The 24,456-nt window shown below is 35.7% G+C and overlaps 2 protein-coding genes across 4 annotated transcripts in view; one reads left to right on the top strand and one right to left on the bottom strand.

Annotated features, from left to right (window-relative positions):
* The window catches only part of SREK1IP1 (SREK1 interacting protein 1), a 161,922-nt gene extending 154,382 nt beyond the window's left edge, over positions 1 to 7,540 (bottom strand). The window contains exon 1 of the mRNA XM_074328901.1: positions 7,411 to 7,540. Coding sequence (XP_074185002.1) covers positions 7,411 to 7,438 — 28 coding nt within the window. The 5' untranslated portion in view covers positions 7,439 to 7,540. The remainder of the gene's footprint in view (positions 1 to 7,410) is intronic.
* The window catches only part of CWC27 (CWC27 spliceosome associated cyclophilin), a 178,937-nt gene that overhangs the window by 111,810 nt on the left and 42,671 nt on the right, over positions 1 to 24,456 (top strand). The gene's annotated exons all lie outside the window — the stretch shown is intronic.

Genomic DNA, 24,456 nt, shown 5'->3' with positions numbered 1-24,456 from the left:
CCGCCTACATCTGCACTCAGTAGGGGAGAACTCAACAATGAAATAATGGCTTCAACCAGCTCCTCCAGCCCGGTAGAAAGCTGCCCCTCCACTTTCACCCTAAATTTAGCCTGACAACTCAGTTCCTTCCCATATGTCCCTGGTGCCTTTCAAGCTGCTGCCCCAACACTGGAGTTCAGAGTGAGTGAGTCCATCCGCAAGTAAGTCCGAGTGTGGGCCCTGTAAGAGGAGCACCTGGGACTGCAGCCGCCCTCCATCTCACTCAGCCACAATCTCTGCTGTCTTTTACTGCCAGAATTTATGGGGACTTCTCTTCCTGTATTGAAACCCTGGGCTGGGACTGGAACCCCTCACTCCCCTGGGGGGGACCCTCTGCCGCCAGGATATCCCTCCCGATTTGTAATGGTCACACAGAGCTGTGGAACAAGCTTGATCGACATCTCTGCCCCTCCCACCAGTCTCGAGGTGGCTTCTTCTGTATGTCCTCAGTTGTATAGCTTCAGTTCAGCTAGACTTCAGGCCAGTTCTCAACGATCATTGTTCTTTAGTTTAGTTGTAATTTTGATGTGGTTGTGAGAGGAAGTAAGCCCAGCATTTACCTACTCTGCCATCTTGACCAGCTCTCATGATGTTTTTCTTTTATGTGACATTTTCTGAGGCTTTGCCAAAAATGACATCAAACATTAATTCATTTGAGTGCTGAGTTTCTTCAACATCTTGTAGCACTTAATCAAATTTGAAAAAGATATTCTTTTCACACCTTCGTAGTGTAAACCTGTGAACATGTTCCATTAAAACTCACTTTGGACAATTTAATCTGTATGGTATTAGGTTGATTTTTTTTTTATATAATTAATGCAATATGCTGACAGTTTAAATGGTTGTATTTTCAAAATTCTTCACATGGACTCCTGGCACATGGTACAGATGCAGCTTTGTTAGTAGTGATTTTTCATGCAAAAACCAGGTAATCCCTACATTATATTAATAGCTACATTAAAGAATTTGAAATGCCAGAAAGAACAAAGGGAATAATGAAGTGTTCAGAACTAAAATGATGTCAAACTATTAAAAATCATTAAGAATCTATTTTGAAGTACAAAAGTAGTTTATATTCTTTTTTTTAAAATGGCCACATTTGATGAAGCTTATTTAAAACATTATGCTGCAATATGTTTAAAATGTGAAAGTAGGCTAACTTTGAGAAATGTCTTGAGCATCAGAAACTCTGATCTTAAGTGTGCTCTATCTGTAGTACATACTTCTGTGCAGTTATCACAGAGTTTGGGTCCTGAAAGGAGCATCCAGCCCTATCCCTTCGTTATATACATAGGAAACTTCAGGCCAGCCAATTAAGGGGCTTATCCATACTCACACAGAAAAGTAGTAGAACTAGAACTTTTCAGTTTGATCCAACTTTGAATAGATACAGTCTGTAAAGTTGTAACTGGTATTTATTAAAATCTACTTTGGCTTTGGTGAGAATAATTGTTTGTAAAACCCCCTCAACAAACTTAGAGCCCTTTAGAGACCCCATTATTATCATACTTGTGCCTTTTCAAAGACTAAACATGTAATTTTGGAATGGATGACAAAAATTTAAATGTTATAGAAAATCAGTTTCTGGCAACATAGCAGACTAGGAGTCCAACCTGATCCTCCCACTGTAAACAACTGAAAATGTTGGCTTTCAAAATATGAAAACATCTTCTCATGTGTTCCTATGAACTTGGGGGAAAAAACACACAAAAAAACAAGGATTACTCAAGCCAGGGAATAGGTATGAACTAAGAGATGTAAGTGGAGCACTAGGTCTAGCTTTAACTCTAATGACATTTGCTAAGCTGGCTGAACTGGAGTATTTTTTTTGAGGTCTCACAAAGAGGGAATGTAAAATCTAAGGTCTTCCAAGGTAGGGAGGTTCTAATAGAAGACTATCCTATATAGCTGGGGGAGCAAAGGACCTCATCCTTAGTAGCAGGGAGAGTTAGAAATAAATAGACACCTTACTGCTATCAGAGGACTAGAAGGAAAGTTGCCTGTCTTGAATCACGGCACAGAGTATTTTGGGGCGAGAGCATTTCCTAGGAACTATAGCCACAGGGCAGCCTCCCCATCAGTTTGAAGTCCCAATTCATCCTGCCTGCCTGGCCTCAAAATTCTCCAGCCAAGAATTTAGTTGGAAATGTTCCTGGATCCTTAGTGCCCCCAGAAATGTGATACAGGCAAATATAAATTGTTTCAGGAGGAACCTATTTTCATTCCCTGTCCTCAAAGAAAGTTCAAAAGAAAATAAATAGCACTGAATGAAAGCGCGCACACACACACGCACACACACACACACAATTCAGGCACTCTGACAAAAAACTAATAGAAACAACAGAAAACAGAATCAGACTCACAGATTCTTCAGATTTTTTTAGGCATTAAATGTTAAATAAGTATGTATATTTCAAGAAATGATAAGTTTAAAAATATAAAGAATAAGCAGATTTTAAAGCAAATTATGGAAATATAGAAATGAAAAAGCTAATAGTTGACATTAAAAACTCAATTGGTTTTATAGCAAATTAAACAATGCTAAAAAGAGCATTAGAAATCTTTAAGACATTGGAGAACTAACAAAGTACAGAATTTCAGGGCTAAGAGTCATTGGAGAATGGAGGTCCAGGATTTGGGGCAACTCTTCCCTTATGAAAATTTGCTGAATTCATAAGGCATAATGGTAGGGCTGAAAAGTAGTGCAGTGATTTTGGCAGCCTCTTAAGGGAGGGGGAAGGGAATGGAGTCCAGGGCCTAGAAAGGGTATGTTTGTGAATACCTCTCACTTTGGGTCTGGGTGCCTTAAACTTTTCTTTGTCAGTAAAGGTTAACTGGAAGTGGACAGGCCTGTATAGGTATACAGCTTCAAATCCTATAAGTCTCTGAAATTAGTTTAAAGTGATCCTGAATTGCTAGCAACTTCAGGCACTAGCAGAAGCCAGTGTATATCATCAGTGGAGGAAATTACCATCATCGTAGGCATTACATTTTTTACAAACAATTCAGCAAATGCGGTATCCAGCATACAATAAAACATAGGCATACGAAGAAGCAAAATCTGTTGAGTAAAATCCAGCAGAAACAACAAATAGAAACAATCCTAAAGGGATTCCAGATACTGAAATGATCAGGTACAGTCTTTAAAATAAATATACTTACTTTGTTCTTGAAATTCAAAGGCAAGACTAAATGAGTATCTCTTTTATTTGAAGTTAGAAAAGAGAACAGTAAAGTAAACGCAAAGAAAGAAGAAAGAAGGAAATAATAAAAATACAAGCAGACATTAGTGTACTAGAAAACATACATAATAGTATAGGGGTGTCAAGGAAAAACACTCGTTCTTTTAAAAAACTAATGACATTGATAAATTCTTAATGAAATTGGATAAGAAAAGAGGTGTAAATAATCAACGATCAATGATTTTAAACAGGACATAATTACAGATCCTTCCAACACTAAATCCTTTCAAGATGATGTTATAAAAAAAACACTTATGCTACTAAGAAATATTGCATCTTATGAAGACTAATCTAGGAAAAAGAAGGATTCTAAATATTAGTCTTAGAAAAATCAAATCCATAATTAAAGACTTACACAAACAATACAAATCTTACAGAAGCTCTTCCAGAGAATAGAAAAAGAGAGAGCACTTTACTTTTCAGTTTACAAAGCCAATGTAACCTTAATAAGAAAACCTACTAAAGACACTGCAAGGAAAGAAAACTATAGACCAACCTCCTTAAATTTTTAACAAAATGCTACTATATCAAAGGAGGCAGTATTTTTAATGCATAATACATCCTGATAAATTTGGATTTATTCCAGGAATGCAAATTTGGCTTTACATTCAAAAGCAACCAATATAATTTACCACATTAATGCAATCAAGAGAAACATCATTTTATTATTTTGATAGGAGAAAGAGCATTCAATAAAATTCAACATGTATTCATTATTTTAGTAAAACATTCCAGCACACTAGAAATAGGATTGTACTGTTATAAAGGGTATCTTAAAAAACATACAGAAGATATACAGAATAGTGATAATCTGGCATGAGATAAGGATGCATGTTATAATCTCTTTTATTCAACATTATTACATTCATAAAGATTTACTGGAGATCATAGCTGGTGTAATAAGGCAAGAATAACAAATTGAAAGGTATAGAAAGCAAGGAACTGTTTTTTTCCTCTGGTGCAGTTATATGCATACAAAATCCAAGAATCTACAGGTAAATTTTTTAAATTAATAGGTGAGTGTATAAAATAATGATATAAATTAATTATGCAAAAATCAAGTCTATTTTTCATATACAAGCAACAAAGATTTAGAAAATGAAATTTAAAAAGATCCCATTTACATTAGAATAAAAATGGAATAAATGTTACATACATGTTCATGACACAGAAAACTTCAAAACCTCACATAATGACATTAAAGATGATCTAAAGAAATAGAGAGCGGTACCACAATTTTAGAATGGATAATTCAGAACTGTAAAGATGTCGATTTTCCCCAAACTTCCTTAGTTTCAATGCAGTTTTAATCAAAGTCTAACAGGTTCTATAGAACCTGATAAGCTGATTCTAAAAATGTGTGGGGAATTCAAGTAGCTAAAACAGTTATAAAGGAAACAAAGAAGGTGAGAATTCTATGTCTACCTGATACTGTCTTATTATAAAGTTAAGTAATTAAGATGGTTTGGGACTAGTGCAATGACTGGCAGATGTCTGAAATAGAATAGGGAGCCTAGAAAGGTGGCCCAGCAAAGCAGTGAGAAAGTGAGAGTCTTTCCAGTGATGGTGCTGGAACTATTGGGTTATTAATTTGAGGATAGAAAAATATTTGACCCCTAACTCATGCCATACATAAACATCAATTCCAGAAAGGCTATAGATCTAAATATGAAAGACATTCCAATAAAACTTCTAGAAAATATTTTAGGAGAATGTCATTGGTCTAGAGATTAAAGGATTAGGACACAAAAATAATCGCAAAGGAAATGTTTGCTACGTTTTACTATATTCAAATTAAAAACCTGTTATCAAAAGATACCCTGAAATGAGTAAAAAGGCACACCACAGCAAAGGAGAAGATATTTACAACATAACCAGAATATCTAAAGAACTGTTATTAATTGATGAGATAGACAAATAACCCAAAGAAAACTGGGCAAAAAACTTCAATAGCCACTTCACAAAAGAAAATCCTAAGAAAATGTGTTCATTAAACTCAGTCAGGCTATCATGGTTAGGAGACTGACAGGAGAAGGCTTCTGAGAAGAATCTGGGAATAATACATAGCTGGAAACCAAAAGGATGAATGTAGTATCTAATGGACAGGGATTTTTAATTCTTTGTTAGGATCTCTTGCGTGTGTGTTTGTGTGCTCGTGTGTGTGTGTGTATGTGTGTGTGTGTGTGTGTTCAATCTTGTATTTATTGTGAAATGTAATACATATAAGGGACTTGAAAACTTTAATGACAGCTACAACAATAATAGCAATACCATTTTATAAATGCTGATTATGTGCCAGGCTCTCTACTATAAGCTTTATATATATTATTTACAGTCATCCCTCGGTGCTCATGGGGAATTGGTTCCAGGACCCACAGATAGCAAAAATTGTGGATATTCAAGTCCCTCATATAATGTCCTAGGATTTGCACATAACCTATATTCGCATATAGGCTACAGCAGCGTATGTCTACACATCACGTCATTCGCATGGCTTCAATGTAGTGCTCAACATGGCAAATTCAAGTTTTGCATTGGGGAAATTTCTGGGATTTTTTTCCCCAAAATATCTTCAATCTTCTATTGGTTGAATCTGCGGGTGCAAAATCCGCAGATATAGAGGACAACTATAATTAATTCTCACACAGTGATCCTATTTAGAATAGACATTACTATCCCCATTTTATAGATAAGAAAACTGAAGCTCAGAGAGATTAATTTAGCCCAGTTTACACAACTGTTGAACTAGAAGAATCTGAATGTTTGAGTCTTTCCATTATATTAACCTGCAAGAGAAAGTCTGTTCTCTTTCCACTGTTCATCTGCTTCTCTGAAGGTTTTGTTTTCATTTCTTCCCACTGATTGAGAAAAAGCACGATTCAAGTACCATTTACTTATACCTTTGGCTGTCCTTTTTATATAATATCCAAATATCCCAACTCAAATATGCCCACTAAAGATTTTCCCTTTCAACAATGAAATTATGTTTTATAGAGTAATTTTATAAGATTTTCCATGTTAGCTTAACTACTTTCAAAAAATTTACTAAAGAAGCCAAGATATAAAATCAGGACTATGTTATAATTTCTTTTGGTGACAGATAATACTACAGGATCCCAATTTTCAAAAACCACTGAGGTGTCATGGTTAAGAGCACAGCCTTTGATGTCAGAAAAGTCTAGATTTGAGTCTTATCTCGTCCATTGATGGATAAATTATATAATGCATCTGCATATTTCTTCAGGTTTTTGGTTACAACCAAATACAACTTAAGCCACAGGATGGGCTACTGAGCTAGTATACAAAACGGAACAAAGCACTGCATAGCGAAGCTTCAGGAAGGGTGGGAAGACCCCTCAGGGGCCACTCCGGAGCCTTGGATGCAGGAGCTCTTGTACTCTTTCTAGGATCTATCATCAGACAACTCACCCTAGATTCTTTCTAGCTTTCTTGAGCACCCAGGAGACAGATACTGATTCATTGATCATGTTTCACTCTGTCATCAGGGGCAGGATCTGTTACCAGAAGAAGGGATCAAAAGCACGCTAGGTAAACAATAACATACCTGCAACACTTGGCCTCTCTTTGCCTCAGTTTCCTCATTTGTGAAATGAGTATTTGTTTATTGTAAGGTTTGAGTATGTAAAGTGTACAGTATTTTAAGAAATCATACATATGTGTGTGTATATATATATATATATATATATATATATATATATATATATATAATCTTCTTGGTCCTCTTTCTCTAGAGAACCCTGACACATACACCTGATAAATTAAAAACAAAAGAACAAAATAAAACCTTTATAATTTTTTAAATTGACTGTTTGTTTTTTAGCATCCCAGTCTCCGTCCAAACGGGAAGGAAGGGGAGGGGAGGAGAAGTGTGTATATGCATATGCATAATTACTTATAATTTAGCATCTTAGATGTGGTTGACAGTTGGAAAACAGACACTACCCACACAAAAAGCACAATAGAAAATGGAGTTCCTGATTTAGCAGATAATCTCGATTTTTTTAATCTTGAAAGTATCTGTACATTATTCTAGTAAAACACAAAAATGAGAATAAGACCCATGGTATTAATTTTTTTCTCAAATTTAACAAGTGTAATGCAATCTTACCTTGGATCTTTTCTGCTTGTTTCTTCATGGTTTCAGTTTAATAGTGTCTTTCACTTCCTTCCGTCAATGGTTGTATAATGTTACTGCTGTGTCCCACAGAACATTACCGCAGCCCCGTCCACTTCTCTACCCACCCACCCCACCGCCGTCTCTCGGTGGCTGCGTATTGAACATGAGCAAAGTCATTCTTCCAGGATTTGTAAAGCCCTTTGGGATTATTGAAAATGAATGGTGTTATATAAATGTCAGATTGTTTCATAACAGTTCTTAAAACAATGAGATAATGTCTGTTAAAGAATTTTAAGTTCCATGGAGAAATACAGGGCATAAAAACAAGTCCTTTTTTGTGTGTTATAGCCATGCATTTTTGCTGTACAATTTAAAGCATTATTATATCCTTTAAAGATATAAATGTTTGAGTGAGTGAGTGAGTGTGTGTGTGTTGCTAACTATACAGAACTAAATAACTACATTTTGTTGTTCTATTTTGTCATTTGGGTCCAATAAATTTGTCACCATAATACTGGCCAGAGTAAAATTAGAAATCTAAAGCAATCTCATTTTAGAATGAAATGTAGTGGTTTCTCTTCATTTAAAGCTTTCTATATATGCAATACTAGATTTTTTTTCCCCTGTATATTTAATGGTTTACTGAGTTCTATAAAGACCTAAAGTGAAGTTACTTCTTTAAATTAATTCCCGGATCCCTTTTTCTACCTCTGAGCTTCAGGCTTACAATGCCAACTCCCTTTTTAAACAAGTTTACTTAAAAGTAATAGTGACCAAAATTCAATGTATTTTCTTCCCCACACAAAAAAGCCCCAGACCTAATTTTTCTACTACTGTCACTAATGGCACCACTAGTCTTCCAGTCAGGTAAATTAAAAACAATTTTAGTATCACCTTTGACTTCTTCCACTTCTTTACTCACCCCTCTTCCCTAACCCCGTAGACAACCCTATCCATTTTCACCTGTCCTTTCATGTCTGTTACCTCATCCATTGCTCTAGGTGTGTTTTTCACTATATTTTCCTAAAATAGTATAGTCACTTTCTAATGGGCTTCCTTGTCTCTAGTGTTTCCTTATTCCTGTTAGTGCTAGACTTGTGCAGTTAGGACATGCAGATCTGGGCTTTAATCCTAACTTCACCTTACACTAATCATTTCCCTTAGGAAATTTACTTAAACTCTCTGAATCTCAGTTTCTTTACCTTGAAAATAACCATCTCATGGTTAATTCACTGTGATAATTCACTAAGATGATGTATTGTTCTGGTTTGTACTTTATTGCTTTTATTATCCAAGAATGATTCAAGTTAGTTTAAGGTGAAAAAGATTCTTGTAAGCATGCAGTGGAATCTCACAGGCACCCAAAGACATGAACCAAAGAGTATATATAGAATGTGATCAGAAACTGAGGCTGTTTGCCTTCAAAAGCTATGTGATCTGCTTTTCTCTTCGTATATGCTTCTCTTTTCACATCTGCCCTGTATTCTTTCAATGCCATCTTCTCTTTCTATTCTCCTTTCGAATTTTGCGTTATGTATGGTCTCCAATGACTGAATGTCCTTTTGCATACCACCAACTAGGTCAGTCTCACCATATTTTTTAAAAAAGGAATCTGATTCGTCTATCTCATATTTTGATTAGCTTCACCAATCATAAGCTCTCGTGAGCATACATGGCTCATATGCCACCCCTGGCCCCAGCTTCTGAGGCTAATAGAGAAAGCAGCAATTACAGATAAGAAAGAGTCAATTAGAAGTGGCTATGGACAAGCTAGTAATTATTGGCATCTGTAGAAATTTTATTGAAGTACTTAGCATAGTGTTCAGTGAGTAGTAGTTACTGTTTTTATATACCAAAATAAACCAGCCAAAGTTAAACTCTGATTTCCTCTTCCCCTCCCTCTCTTAGACACACATACACATATACATATGAACACTCACACACACACAAAAACAATTGTAGTTAGCAACATGGGCCTGGGGCCAGGAGATATGAGTTAGAGCTATAAATCTGTTATTTAAAACCTGGTCTTGGACAAATTATCTACTTTTTCTGTCCTTCAGTTTCTTCATTTGTAAGCGGAAATGACACTTATCAGTTAAGAATCTTACGATTTCAAATAGCTAATCAGACTGTGATGAAAACCTGACTTACATTGGGGCTATTGGTAGAACTGACTTCAGGCACAGCTTTCTCTGAGGCTAAAGTGATGTCAAGTGGACCTTTCCTCTTTATGTCTGCAACTCTTGATTCTGTTTTCATATCCCTACCCCATGTCCACATACACACCCTAATTTGTGCCATTCAGGCTTTTCCCTCATGTGTTTGAATAGTCATAGGAACTTCTCACATATTCCCAGATTCCTATCCACTAGACAAGGATGTTTGCCTTTGTTCTGAAGTCTCAACAAAAATCTTTTAACCATCTCATTGTTGCTGATACTGTCATGTGCCCATCCCTGAATCCGTTATTGTACCTGTAGAATTAAAGGCTCTGATTGGCCAGTCCTGAGTCACATGCCATTTCTCAAGCCAGAGATAGAATCAGCACCACTTAGAGTCACATGGATTCAGGGGTGTAGGGAGAGGTGTGTCTGCCAACTTCACATGATTGTCCAGAGAATTAAATCAAAAAAAGTAAACAAAACCCTGGATCTTTGCCCATCCTGTTCTCTAGCAAACTACTGAAGAGTCCTGAGGATCTGCTGTAATACAGATAATCAAGTCCTTTTTCCCATTACTTTCCATCCCCACCCCCCCACACACACACACGCAGATTCCATATTCTCCCCAAATGCCCTCATGGGTCCTTGACCACACCCCTCTCTTTCTTGTCTGTATCATGTTGCTGATGCAATTCCATCGGCCTGGACATCTTCCACCATTTCAATCTGGAATTATTGTCCTTCATGTCCCATGTCAAACATTCAACCTCCTATGAACCTTTCCCTAGCTCTCTTAAATTCTACCGAAAATCCACAAAAGATGTGGTTGCTGATTACCTTGCCAGATGATTCACTGTTCTTCATTTCTAGCTCTAAGCCTCAGACGTATTTCAAGACACATTTACTTGAGTATCAGTGAACTTCTTATGCTACGTAGCCATGTACTGCCTTGTATTAATTTTATGTATCAATCTATATCATATATTCTGAAGGCTCACAATAAAAATTTCATTGATTTAAACATAATTTCAACTAAATATACATAATTTATGAAGCTTGCAACCATTTATTTTACTTAAGACAAAACTTAATCTTACTTGAAAGAGGAATTTATAAACTCTTGAACTCTAGTATAGCTTAGATATTTAGCAATGATCTACGAAACCACATATATAGTCAATTCCTAGTAGTACACAATGTTGATATTTTTATATCATAAAAAACTTATTTTTCATAGGCTTGCTTTTTCTTTACATGCATTAGGATTCTGTATTTAATTTTCTGTTCATCAGTCTATATTTATTGAGTGCTACTATATTCTGTGGCACTGAGATACATTATTCAAGGCACTGAGGATGAAACAGAGAACAAAATGATGAAGTCTGTTCCCATGGGGCTTACGTTCCATTTGGACATAGGATAGGTAGGATAGGCAGTAAAGAAGTAAATACACAGTAAAGTAAGTCCTCACTTAACGTCATTAATAGGATCTGAGACGTTAAGCAAAAAGACATTTGACAAAACCAATTTTACCATAGGCTAAGTGATACAAATGAGAGTTAAGTTCCAACAGCATCTCATCAGTGTTATAATGAAATGAGGTTGAACAAAACGATGTTGTTTGAGGACCTGCTGTATAACGTTTAGTACTGAATTCTACTGGTTTTAAGTTGCCAGAAAGTTATAATAGTTTAATTGTTGGTTGGTTGGTTGGTTGGTTGGTTGATTGGTTGGTTTTTAAAATCTATGTGTTTTAATATTAGTGTTGGAAAAGAAAATTATTAGGGAGTGGTTTTCAAATAAATGGAGGGAAAGAGCATATTATATTACTTTCTTCCCAGAATTATCCCAGAAAATGATTTCTCAGCTTCTTTAACTTTCTTACTTTTTAATCTCTCTCTGAGCTGGGATTAGCCATCATTTTATATTATGAGTATTTATATAATGAGTATTTATATTATGAGTATTAATTTGCTCTAAAAATTAAGAGACATTCCAAAAACTATTCTGCAAAAGAAAAAAAATGGTGAGTTTCACTGTGTAATAGCAATGTTTACTGAACATCAAACATTAAGTCACTTCATTCTGCTAAGTACTATAATGGTGAATAAATTCTTTATACAGTTAATATTATTACTAGCTTTAAAATAACATGTAAATATAATGTGCATATAATCATAAATGTATACTTTTTGGAATTCTTTTTTATTTACATCATATTTATTTATTTTTAATTATGTTTTTTCAGTTATAGTTGACATTCAGTATTATTTTATATTAGTTTCAGGTGTACAGCATAGAGGTTAGACATTTATGTAATTTGTGCAGTGATTCCCCCCCAATTAGTTTAGTACCCACCTGGCACTATACATAATTGTTGTAACGTTATTGATTATATTCTCTATGCTGTATTTTACATCCCTATGACTATTTTGTAACTACCAATTTTTCCTTCCTAATCCCTTTACCTTTTTCACCCAGCTCCTCAACCCGCCCCCCCCGCAACCTGCAGTTTGTTCTCTTTATCTATGAATCTGTATCTGTTTTGTTTGTTCATTTACTTTGTTATTAAGATTCCACATATAAGTGAGATCATGTGGTGTTTTTCTTTCTCTGTCTGACTTATTTTACTTAACATAATACCCTCTAGGTCCATCCATGTTGTTGCAAATGGTAAGATTTCATTTCTTTTTATGGCTGAGTAATATTCCATTGTATATATGTACCACATCTTTATTTCATCATCTATGGATGGACACTTAGATTGCTTCCATATTTCGGCTATTGTAAATAATGCTGCAATGAATATAGAAAGGCATTTTTTTTTAACATTTATTCTATTTTATTGGGGAACAATGTGTTTCTCCAGGGCCTATCAGCTCCAAGTCGTTGTCCTTCAATCTAATTGTGGAAGGTGCAGCTCAGCTCAACTCCAGTTGCTGTTTTCAATCTTTAGTTGCAGGGGGCACAGGCCACCATCTCATGTGGGAATTGAACCAGCAACCTTGTTGTTGAGAGCTCGTGCTCTAACCAGCTGAGCCATCTGGCCGACCCACATATATCTTTTTGAATTAGTGTTTTGGATTTCTTTGGATAAGTACCCAGAAGTGGAATTTCTGGGTCATAAGGTAGTTTTACATTTAATTTTTTGAGGAACCCCCAAACCATTTTCCATACTGGCTGTACCAATTTACAATTCCACTAACAGTTTAGGGAGAGAGGGTTCTCTTCTTCCACATCCTCACCAGCACTTGTTGTCTGTTGATTTATTGATGATAGCCATCCTGGCAGGTGTGAGAATATCTCATTGTGGTTTTAATTTGTGTTTCTCTAATGATTCGTGACATTGAAAATCTTTTTATGTGTCTATTTGCCATCTGTAAGTCCTCTTTGGAGAAATATCTATTTAGGTCCTCTGCCCATTTTTTAATTGGATTGTTTGTTTTTTAGGTGTTGAGTTGTATGAGTTCTTTATAAATTTTGGATATTGACCCTTTATCAAATGTATCATTTGTAGATAGCATCTCCCACTCAGTAGGCTTTTTGTTGTGCTGATGATTTCCTTTGCTATGCAAAAAGTTCTTAGTTTGACGTAGTCCCATTTGTTCATTTTTTCTTTGGTTTCCCTTGCCCGAGGAGATATATCAAAAAAATATTACTAAGAGCAATGTCAAAGAATTTGCTGCCTATGTTTTCTTGTAGGAGTTTTATGGTTTCGTGTGTCTTATATTTAAATCTTTAATCCATTTTTAGTTTATTTCTTATGGTATAAGCAAGTGGTCTAGTTTCATTTTTTTGCATGTATCTGTCCAGTTTTCCCATCACCATTTATTGAAGAGACCATGTTTACCCCATTGTATGTTCTTGCCTCCTTGTAGGTGTGAGCTTATTTCTTGGCTCTCTATTCTGTTTCATTGATCTATGTGTGTGTTTTTATGCCAGTACCAAGCTTGTACCATGCTATTACTCTAGCCCTGTAGTACAGTTTTATATCTGGTAGTGGGATACCTCCAACTTTGTTCTTCTTTCTCAAGATTGCTGGGGTTGTTCGGGGTCTTTTGTGGTTCCATATGAATTTTAGGATTATTTGTTCTAGTTCTGTGAAAAATACCACTGCTGTTTTGATAAGGATGAATTGAATCTATAGATTGCTTTTGGTAGTATGGGCATTTTAATGATGTTAATTGTTTCTATCCATGAGCATGGTATATATTTCCATTTATTTATGTCTTCAGTTTTTTTCTTCAATGTGTTATCATTTTCTGAGTATAGATCTTTTACTTCCTTGGTTAAATTTATTTCTAGATTTTTTTTTGATGCAATTGTAGATGGGATTATTCTCTTAATTCCTCTTTCTGTTAATTCATTATTGGTGTCTAAAAATGAAACTGATTTCTGAATATTAATTTTGTATCTTGCTATTTTACTGAATTTATCAGTTCTAGTAGTTTTCTTGTGGAATCTTTATGGTTCTTTATATATACTATTAAACAATCCAATTTTTAAATGGACAAAGCATTTGAATAGACATTTATCCAAAGAAGATACACAAATGACCAATAAGCACATGAAAAGTGTTCAACATTGCTAGCTATCAGAGAAATGCAAATCAAAATCACAATGTGATACTACTTCATACCCACTAGGACAACTATATTTAAAAAATATATTTAAAAAGCGTTGGCAAGGATATGGAGAAATTGGAATCCTCATACATTGCTGATGAAATTGTAAAATGGCACAGCTACTTTGGAAAAAGTTTAACAGTTCCCAAAAGTTAAACATTGAATTACCATATGATCCAGCAATTCCGTTCCTAGGTATATAGCTAAGAGAATTAAAAACAAAGTGGTCAAACAAAAACGTGTACACAAACGTTCACAGCAGTATTATTCATAATAGCCAAAAAGGGGAAACAACCCAGTGTTCATCAACTAATAAATGGATAAATGAAATGTGGTATATCCATACAGTAAAATGTATTTAGTCATAAAAAGGAATGGAGTGCTAATTCATGCTATAACATGGATGAACTTTGTAAACCTTATGCTCAGTTAAAGAAGCCAGATAGAGAAGACCACGTAGTGTAGAATTGCATTTATATGGAATGTCCAGAATAGGCAAACCAAAAAGACAGAAAGAAGGTAGTGGCTGCTAGAGACTGTGGAGAGGTGAGACTGACTACTAACCATGTTTCCATTGACAGATACACTGTTTCTTTTGGGGGGTGATGGAAATGTTCTGGAATTAGACAATGATGGTTGTACAGCATACTAAAAACGAGTGAATTATACACTTTAAAATGGTGAATTTGATGTTATGTGAATTTTATCTCAATTTTAAAATGCAAAAAGAAATGTTTAAGGACAGAGATATAATTTTAACCATTGGGGGAAAAATAGAAATTCTTGAGTCCATAGTGATTCAAATGAATGAATACTTAGAAGAGAAAGGAAGAGTCCTCCTTACACAACCAGTATATGTGAAAGGAGGAGTAGAGTTGAAAAATTACTATTTTCATAGTAAAGATGTTTGGCCAAAAAACAGTGGATTCTAAATCTAGGGAAAATGTTTGATGAAGAGCAGTATATTTGTATGATGGTAGTGTTCCCTTATTGGTTGCAGTGTGAAATATATGCATTGTTCTCTCTACAGTAGAGAAACCATGTAACACCTTGATTGGCTGATCAGAATTAACATCAGCAATGAAGGACACCGTGTATCTCCTAACAGTACCCTGAGGACACAGAATCATTTCTACAGTGTTCTAGCTAGTGGTGCCTAACCTGAACCTAACCATAAGGGAGCATCAGACAAATCCAAAGTTGTTTATTAGAAAAATGTCCATGTTATAAAATACAAAGAAAAGTAGAGGAAACCAAAGAGACATAAAAATTCAATGCTATGTATGATCTTGGGTTGGATCCTGGAAACAAAGGAAAAAATAATGCTAGGAAGGAAATTATTGGGTCACTTGATAAAATTGGAATATGGACGGTACATTAAAGCATTGCATTAGTATTTTCTGAAGTTGATAACAATGCTATAGTTTCATAAGAAATTATCATTTTCTGATAAATTACAAACTGAAGTATTTAGGAGTAAAGGGCCATGATGTATGGCAAACAATTTTCAGGTGGTTCAAAAAAGAAATGGATATGTGCAAAGGGAGAGAAAATGATTAAAACCTGTCACAAAATATTAAAAGTTGGTGATTTTGCATAAAAATAAGAATTGTCATTCTACAACTTTTCTGTAAGTTTAAAATTATTTCAAAATAAGTAAAAATGTTAAAATGTAGTGTGTTTTTAAAATGTATTCAAATTGAGGGACAGTCACGATTTTTGCTTTACAAAATATTTTAAATATACATAAAAGTACAAGGATTTAACCTTATTTTTACCTAACTACTCATAATGTTTTTTTCATATTTATTGTACATTCTTTTTTCAAATGTAAGCTTTCCAGATACCATTTAAGTCCTCTCTATATGCTCCAGTTTCATTTCTTTCCTCCCAAAAGTACCTACTACCCAGAAGTGAGTGTGTTCCCTTTCTGTGCCTGTTTTTATCTTTTACTACATGTGTCTATAGGTAGCCATTAAAAATAATATATCGTTATTATGCCACTGATATGAGTGGTATCAAATGGTATGTATCCAATTGCACCTGGTTTTTCACTTAACATGCTTTCCTCACTTACCCATGTTTTATTGTGTAGTACATATTTATTCATTTTAAATGGTACAAGCATTCAGTGAACATGTCAGTTTATTTTTCTCCTGTTCACAGGCTTTGAGGTTATTTCCATACATGCTCTATTTTAAACATTTTGGGGAACAGCATCCTTACCCATGTCTCCTGGGCACATAAACAAGAGTGTTTCAGGGGTTTGTCTTGAAATGGCATTGCTGTGTGAGTTGTCATCACCATCATCATGATCATAGCGGTAATTTGTGTGCCACTGCTCTGTGCCAGGAGCTGTTCTAAGTGCTTTGCATGTATTAATTTATTTAATCCTCAAAACATTAGGTAAATGCTGTTATTTTCCACATCTTACAGATAAAGAAACTGTGTTGTAGAGTAATTAAGTAAGTTGTCCAAAACCCTGCAGGTAGGAAGTATCAGAGCCCTGATTCAACTCATGTATGTTCTTAGTAAATACACTATACACAAACCATATTCTGTGGCATCGGCACGCTTTCAGCTCGTCTAGATTTTACCATTTTTTCCCCCAAAGTGGTTTTACCAATTTCTATTCTCAACAGCTAATAGAAGTGATTTTTAAAGTTCTTAATTTGTAAAATTAAAAAGCATGTCATCCATTAAGGTTTGTTTGGAATGTTTACAGATCTCTGAAATCTGCGAGTCTGAAAACCACTTCCTTACATGACACTGTTTAGAGGAATATGCTTTATAGAATCACAGGCCAGAATTACTGCTTCCTTACTTGACACTGTTTAGAAGAACATGCTTTTATAGGATTATAAGGCTGGGATCCTTAGCCTTTAAAAGGCCCAGCTATAGGAAGTTTTCTTCAATTCATCTGAATTCAAGCTGTTCTATCAATGGTCCACTCTCTAAATTTCAGTAGCCTTTGATTGTTTGTATCACTTCATCACCTCTTCCCCTGTCCTCGCCCCGATTCCTTACCTGTGCCATATTCAGATGACAGGTCTTACACACTCACCCATTGTGGAATTTCTTATCTGTCCTGTTCTAGTGCCCTAGTTCGGGTTCTTAACACATGTTTCTTAGCACTACTATAAGGAAACTTAAACTGTGTTTTTCTTCTAGAATCTCGCACAAGTGATCCATTCTATACACTGCTTGATCAGCTTGTTTTTATTAGGCTGGTGCAAACATAATTGCAGTTTTTGCAATTATTTTTAATCTTTTAAACCTTAATTATGTTTGCACCAACCTAATAGCTTTTATGCTTGTAACAAAAAATGTATATGCATTTTAAGAAAGGGAAATACTATCAAAATTGTAATACTCGATATATACTGATAACAAAAGATGAATACAAGTTACATTTGACTTCTGTAATTACAAGAGGTGGTCAAAGTGGTTACCATCAGCATCCAGATACTTCTGATTACGGCGAACTACTGCTTGAGCCACATTGACCAAAGTGTCCAATTGTATACATTTTCTTGTCATCCCCCGGTGTGTGTGTGTGTGTGTGTGTGTGTGTGTGTGTGTGTGTGTGTCTGTGTCTGTGTATAATATTTATAATTTAATTTTTTAAAAAGGATTGAGAATTAAATTGCCAAATGCAAAAGCATACATCTGCGAGATACTTTAGCCCCTCAGCCACACTATCAGGGATATGATTTTGCAGAATCCTATCTCAGACAGATATGGGCTTCTTTACTCACTCTGATTTGGGGAATGGGCAATCTTAGACAAGTCATTTCTGAGCGTGTTTCCTTATCTGTAAGATCAGAGTAATAATAATTTTCTTATAAGATATTAAACAATATATGTGTCACCAATTACAGACTTTTTAGCATAGCAAGCATTCAGCAATTTGTACCCATGTTGCGGATTATCAAAGCAGTTATTTCCATAGTAGATAAATAGTTCATTAAGTTTGTTAGTATATTACACTAGGTTAAAGTACTTTGGAGGGAAGGAAGTATTGTATCTTATACCAGTCTCAAAGAAAAATTTGCAATAGTTCTTTTTAAAATAAATGGACAATATGAATATATATGTATATGCATAATAGCATATGATATATTTAAGGCAAAGTTGGTTATACCTTCATTACATATAAATCCATAAATTAGGAGTCACAGTTTTATATACACCAAAATATTGATGAATACATGTGTTATTTGCTGTCAGAATGTGCTTGGTCAGCCTGTTTTTAGCTTTTATGCTTGTAACAAGTAATGAAAACATTGGCTTTCCACAGTCAACCAAATATTTGTTTTGCTGCTACTTACTTGTTACTGTAGACTAAATAATTTTTCTTGCCTTCAGCAGTATAAATATGGTTTTAGTCCAGGCGTTGGACACTTCTGCTTTAATTTTATTTCTGTGCATATAATGCCACATGTGTGCTCCTATAATAAAATTGTAAATACTTTATCTTCTGGTGTATAGTGAAGGAGCTCATTGTACTCAGGTATACAAAAATGATTCTAGAAAAAAAAAGATAATGGTATCTGCTAAAATGAAAGGAGGAAAAAGCATGCTGGCATGGAACATAGAAATATAACTCTTCTGAAGAAAAAAACAGACATTGAAACTCTTAAATGTTTAAAACAGGGCATCCTGTATGCTTTTCTATAAAAACTGTTGATAGCTGTGGTAAAATGTTTCATCAGTATGAGTGTACTCCTAGGTCAAAAAAAGATGGAGACCAGGGGAAAGAGTGAAGTTAATGAATAAAACAAATGTGACCCAAGATCATGGTCCTATTTGTGTCTTACCAAGGAAAATACAAGGATTATGTAAAATATATTTATTTTTTATATATTTTTATAAAGAAATTCAAGAAGTTACGGAAATATTGATATGGGAGCAAAACATTTTATAATTAACATCCAAACAGGGAAGAGCTGATTTTCAGTCAGCTAAGTTGATTGTATTTCTGAGTCAAGATGAGCTAAACTTGCCTCGGCTTCCTAGCATCCTGTACGTAGCCCTATCTTACAACTTGGAGCATGCTAGTGTAATTATCTCTTTTGCTTGTGTATATTACTTAACTGTGAATTCCTATAAAACATGTTCCATATTGATCATAGTTCATTTATTCAACAAATACTGATTGAGTGTGTACTATGTGCCAGGTGCTCTTTGGACACTTTGAATACAGCAGGGAACAAAATAAAGACCTCTGAAATCTTTTCACAATGTGTAAGCGTATGTATAGCCTATCCTTATATTGCACTTCAAACAGCTTACAATTTTACTTGTCAATTATACCTCAATAAAGCTGGGGGGAAAAAACAAACACAAACCTCTGTCCTAATGAACCTCACATTTCACCCATATTTGCAAAGTTACTGGACCATTGTAGATTTTCCCTCACAGTCATAAGATGTCTACAGCAGCTCTAAGCATCATGTCTTCGCAGAATGGCGTACAAAGCAGGAAGGAAAGGTAGATGCAAAAAGCCTTTCACCTCTTGGACCTTTTTCTTTATGGGAAAAAAAATCTTTCCCAGAAACCCCTACCGTAGACTTCCCTTTACATATCATCAGCCAAAACTGGGTCTACTGAGAATGAACATGTGACCTGGACCAATCACTGGCAAAGAGGAGTGGGATTTCTTAACTGTGAGCAACCAGAAGAAAATTCCTGTCACCACAGCTACCAGCTCACCTGCATCTGGGCCATTTTTGTGCCTGCCGTCCTGTAACTACAGACGAGCTGCTCATACTCTGAGGCCACCGCTGCCTCTGCCGCACTAGATCCTGCTGCCTCTCCCCTCCTTGAACACATCCCAACAGTCCTCTTCTTTCTCTCCTGCATCCTCAGATTTCCCTCTTTGCCAGATCGTTTACCATCAGCATGCAAACGTGCAGTATTTTCTCTGTTAAAAATACTTCTCTTGTCCTCACATCGTCCTCCAGCTACTGCCTTGTTTCCAGAAAAACTTGAAAGAATGTAAATGCTTGCCATTTCCAATTCCTCTCCTCCTACTCCCTCTTAAATATACTCCTTACACTTCCATCTTCACAGGTCAGCTGCTTACTCCTCTTAAGTGATCTGTCACCAGTATTTTGTACTGCTGCTCGCTCCCTCTTCTTTGAATCACCGTCTTTACTTGACCTCCAGTTTCTTCTCTGTTATACTTCTTACACTTACTTCTTCGCTCATGTCATATATTTAACTTTACTCTCACGCATTTAAATATCTATGTATTTATAATGTCCAAAGTGTTTAGCAGGCATCTTAACATGTCCCAAACTGAACTACTTATCTTATCTTCCACACCTGCTGTTCCTGAAATCTTCCCTAACTCAGTTAATCTTAGAGTTACCCTTTATTCCTCTCTTTCTTTTATACCCCCAATCAAACTGATCAGCAAACCCAGGATATACTCGTATAATCTGACCACTTCCACTGTTATACCCTGGTGGGAAGCCACAGTCATCTCCCATCTACATGGTGCAGTTGTCTCCTAACTGATCTCTGTTTCCACCGGCGGCCTATTTTCAACATAACAACCAGGATGATCCTTTAAAAATCTAAGTTGGACGTTGTCACTCCTTTTCTTTTTTAACCCACCAATGATGTCTTAAATGCCAAAGACCCTATGTGTGCCTACAAGGGTTTACATACTCTGCCCCTCACCTTCTTTTAACCTCTCTGATTTCATGTCCTTGAAATTCACTTTGTTCTGGCAAGTAATCTCTTTTGTACTGATTTAAGTACATATTGGCGTGCTCCCTGCCTCAGGGCCATTGCGCATGCTGTTACCTTGTCTGGATTGAAGTTCCTCCAAATACAAACATGACTCATTCCATTACTTCTCAGGTCTTATGCTCACTGAGGCTCTTTGACCACCTCGCCTTGGCACTCCGTAACTGCCCTTCCCTACTTCGTTCTTCTCTGAATTATCTTATCATCTTCTGATATACTATATATTTAACTTATTTATTGTTTCTGTCTTCCTAGGTTTTCTTTGTCTTCCTAACACTTAGAATAGTATTTGGCATGTGATGGGCATTCAAAAAAATATTTGGAGAATGAGTGAGTGAAATGAAAGATGGAAGATAAACTAAATGGCTTAAAACAGAATTTGTCTTCTGATACTGAGCATTCTGTTGCCTAAACCAAATCTGGATTTTGTTAGCAAAAAAGAAGATAGAAGAATCATTACTTGGGCAATCACCTGTGTCTAACACAAGCACATACCTGTGAATAATGTTAATGCCTGTTTTCTTTTCTCCTCCCCTCATTTCTCTTTTACAAGAACACATGAGAAAGGTAGAACAAGTGGTATTTTACAGAAGGAAATTGTTGTGGCTCAGATAAGTTAATTGATTTTTTTTTCCCCATGAGCATCAACACAGCTGGTAGGACTGAAATTGACTGATAGCAACTGCAGTCCTCTGTCCATAGCAGTAGCAGTCAATATAGTACAGGGTTTTGTGGAATACTGTATAACCCTGCACGTGAGCCAAGAGAGCCGTTAGCTCCAGAAAAGTGATTATGAATCTGCTGGGTTTTGGGGTTTGTTTTTTTTTGCCTATCATCTCAAAATGAAAAAACAAGCACTGCTTATTAAATATAAGAATCTATTCTTTTCTATATCTTAGATTGAAGTCCTTTTGAAATAATTAATAAATTAGTTACTGATATCTTATTTACTGCCAGTATGTACTTTTTACACAATGGAATGCAGGATATGTTGCTTTGCCATCAGATTCCTCCATGTTTTACCCACATCATTTCCTCTCTTCCCAACCACAAATTATCTCTTCCAGCAACTATGCAAGCCAAAACCACAGTCAAAATATTTCAAATGCTAGATAAAATTGTTTTTAATCAGTCAAGTAAGGTTAGGAGGCATGATTATCACCTGTTTTTGTTAGGTGGTAGAGAAAACGATATTTATAAACTCTTTTACCTAGAAGGAATTATTTGAAGTATTCTAGTATGCTGAGATACTAGCATAACAGCTATGTAGACACACACAGACATACACCATCAATGTGTACATCTTATCCAATGCATGTAATAAAATAATCTAACACTGAACTGTCCAGAATGTGATTTATTTCCTCTTTAACATTTCAATATGCATTTCTGGATTTTGTGGCTCCATTTGGTGAGTATCAGGGACATCATTTATCATTTGCGTTGTGGATAAACATGTCCAATTTCACAAAATTTGAGGAGAATAGAGTGATAGACATTCAGGTTCAGAGTTCAGTGAAGAAAATACAGTGGCTGCCTTTGTGTTGTAACATGAAATTGGATGATGGAGCAGATGAAAGAAGTTAGCTCGTATTGGTCTGGACTTGAGAATGAATACATCTATGCTGAGTTTAAGAAAAATGTTTGTTAATGAAACTACTGTTGCCATTTGCCCTTGTAAGCTTTTACAGTTATAAAATTTAACTGCCTCAAGTTTTACTTCTTTCCTGCAATTAGACAAAGAATTTCTTTTCCATCTCATTTTTATATTGGCATCGTAGGTTGTCGGTAGTTTTTGGTTGGCATGGTAAGTAGTCAGGCCTCTCGGCTGACTAGGACTTATTCTTATCGTTACTATTCTTCTCAGGCTTAATCTGCTGATGTAAAAGGACCAAACATAATCCCACATCAACTAGAACTCAATTTGGTTGCTAGTATGCTTATCTACGTGGCCAGTTATTATTTACTTAATACTTTTCATCTCAGTGTTTGAGTGCCTTCTTGTATACATTGGCCACTTATTTGACTGTCTTTGAGCCATTGTTTTCTAAAAACTAAAAATATGTCTTATATCAGCAACCTGCGACAGTCCATTCCAACCATGTTTTCATATATCATCTTACTGCTACTTCCTAAAAAGGAAACATTCCCTCCAGCCAGCAACTGTTCCACCTTGTTCCTCATCAGTAGGGCTGGCAACAGTTCAAGTTCTGTCAACACTGTTCCATCAGATAAAGCTGTTGGTAACATGAAGGATGAGAGGGGGTGGTATGCAGACACACGATTTGAGCTCCAGTGAGCAGGCTAACAGCATTCTTCCTGCTCCCATGTTAGCCTGTGTGGATGCCTGCGCTCTGGCTTGAAGTCTAGTCTCATTTAGCTGCACCTGAGTGCTGACAGTGCCACTCGCCCATGCCTGTATCAGCATCTGCCTGCTCATACTTAAGTCATTTGGATAAGAGCTCATGTTTTCTGTGTTTCACTGACAAAATGGTTAATAATTAAACACCTGTACAAGATCTTTATATAAACATCATTTTTAATCAACTAAAAGCCTAATTAGAATATAAGCAGTACGTCGGCAATCTGGTATCATCTGTACCGTTTCACTAGTGATTAACAGAACTGGATAAGCTTCACTTTTACAAAATGATATACGGCATGCACATGTTATACAGTTCATTTTGCATAAAGATGATCTTCTAGAAAGCAAGAAAAGAAGTGCCAGAAATATTCCCTATGTGCTTCCCCTCTTTATGCAGAGAAATCTGGCATACGTGTAAACTTGTTTTGGATTCAGGGAGAGCTTTGGAGAGAGCCTTATAAAACCTGTCACTGCGCTCCAAGCACTAACCCTCATTCTGAGCATCACTAGTCAGCCGTGTGAATCACATTCCAGTATGTGATCAGTTTAGCTGTCAAATCAGAAAAGATTTCATCAGAATCTCCAATCTCTGAATTCCCTCCGTTTAGTATGATCCTTGCCACTTCTGCTAAGTGTACAGATTATTTTTCTAGGCAGTTTCATCATCCGTATTTCTTACTACATCTTTACCCCGCTGCGCTGGGCTACTTGTGAGTGTCTAAGAAGCCTTTCATCCTGTTAGGTGAAGGCTGGTGCTAGAGGTGCACTGAGCATATAGGTTAGAGGTTAGGGTGAGATTTTTCAAATTGTAGCCAGTAAGTCTCTGGTGGATCACGAAATCAGTATTGTATATTAATCTCAACATTTTTTATTTAATGGACTGGCATAGACAAGAGAACATCGGCGTGCATCACATGTAGTGAGGGTAAAGAGTGTTGTATGAAATTTTAAATTTTTTTCATTCTATTTCGTTGAACAATATGAAATTATTATTTTGTAGATAAAATAATACAATGTCAGTAATTTTATATGGTTCAACCTTGTATATAAAATTTTTCCTATTAGCTATATACTAAACATGTATGTGTGTAGATTTCAGATGAAAATTTATATTTCCTACAAT

Source organism: Rhinolophus sinicus, linkage group LG03, assembly GCF_036562045.2.
Source record: "Rhinolophus sinicus isolate RSC01 linkage group LG03, ASM3656204v1, whole genome shotgun sequence".
In the NCBI taxonomy this organism is placed as follows: domain Eukaryota; kingdom Metazoa; phylum Chordata; class Mammalia; order Chiroptera; family Rhinolophidae; genus Rhinolophus; species Rhinolophus sinicus.
The sequence above is the reverse complement of the archived record's forward strand: the minus strand, read 5'-3'. Positions and strand labels throughout refer to the sequence as shown.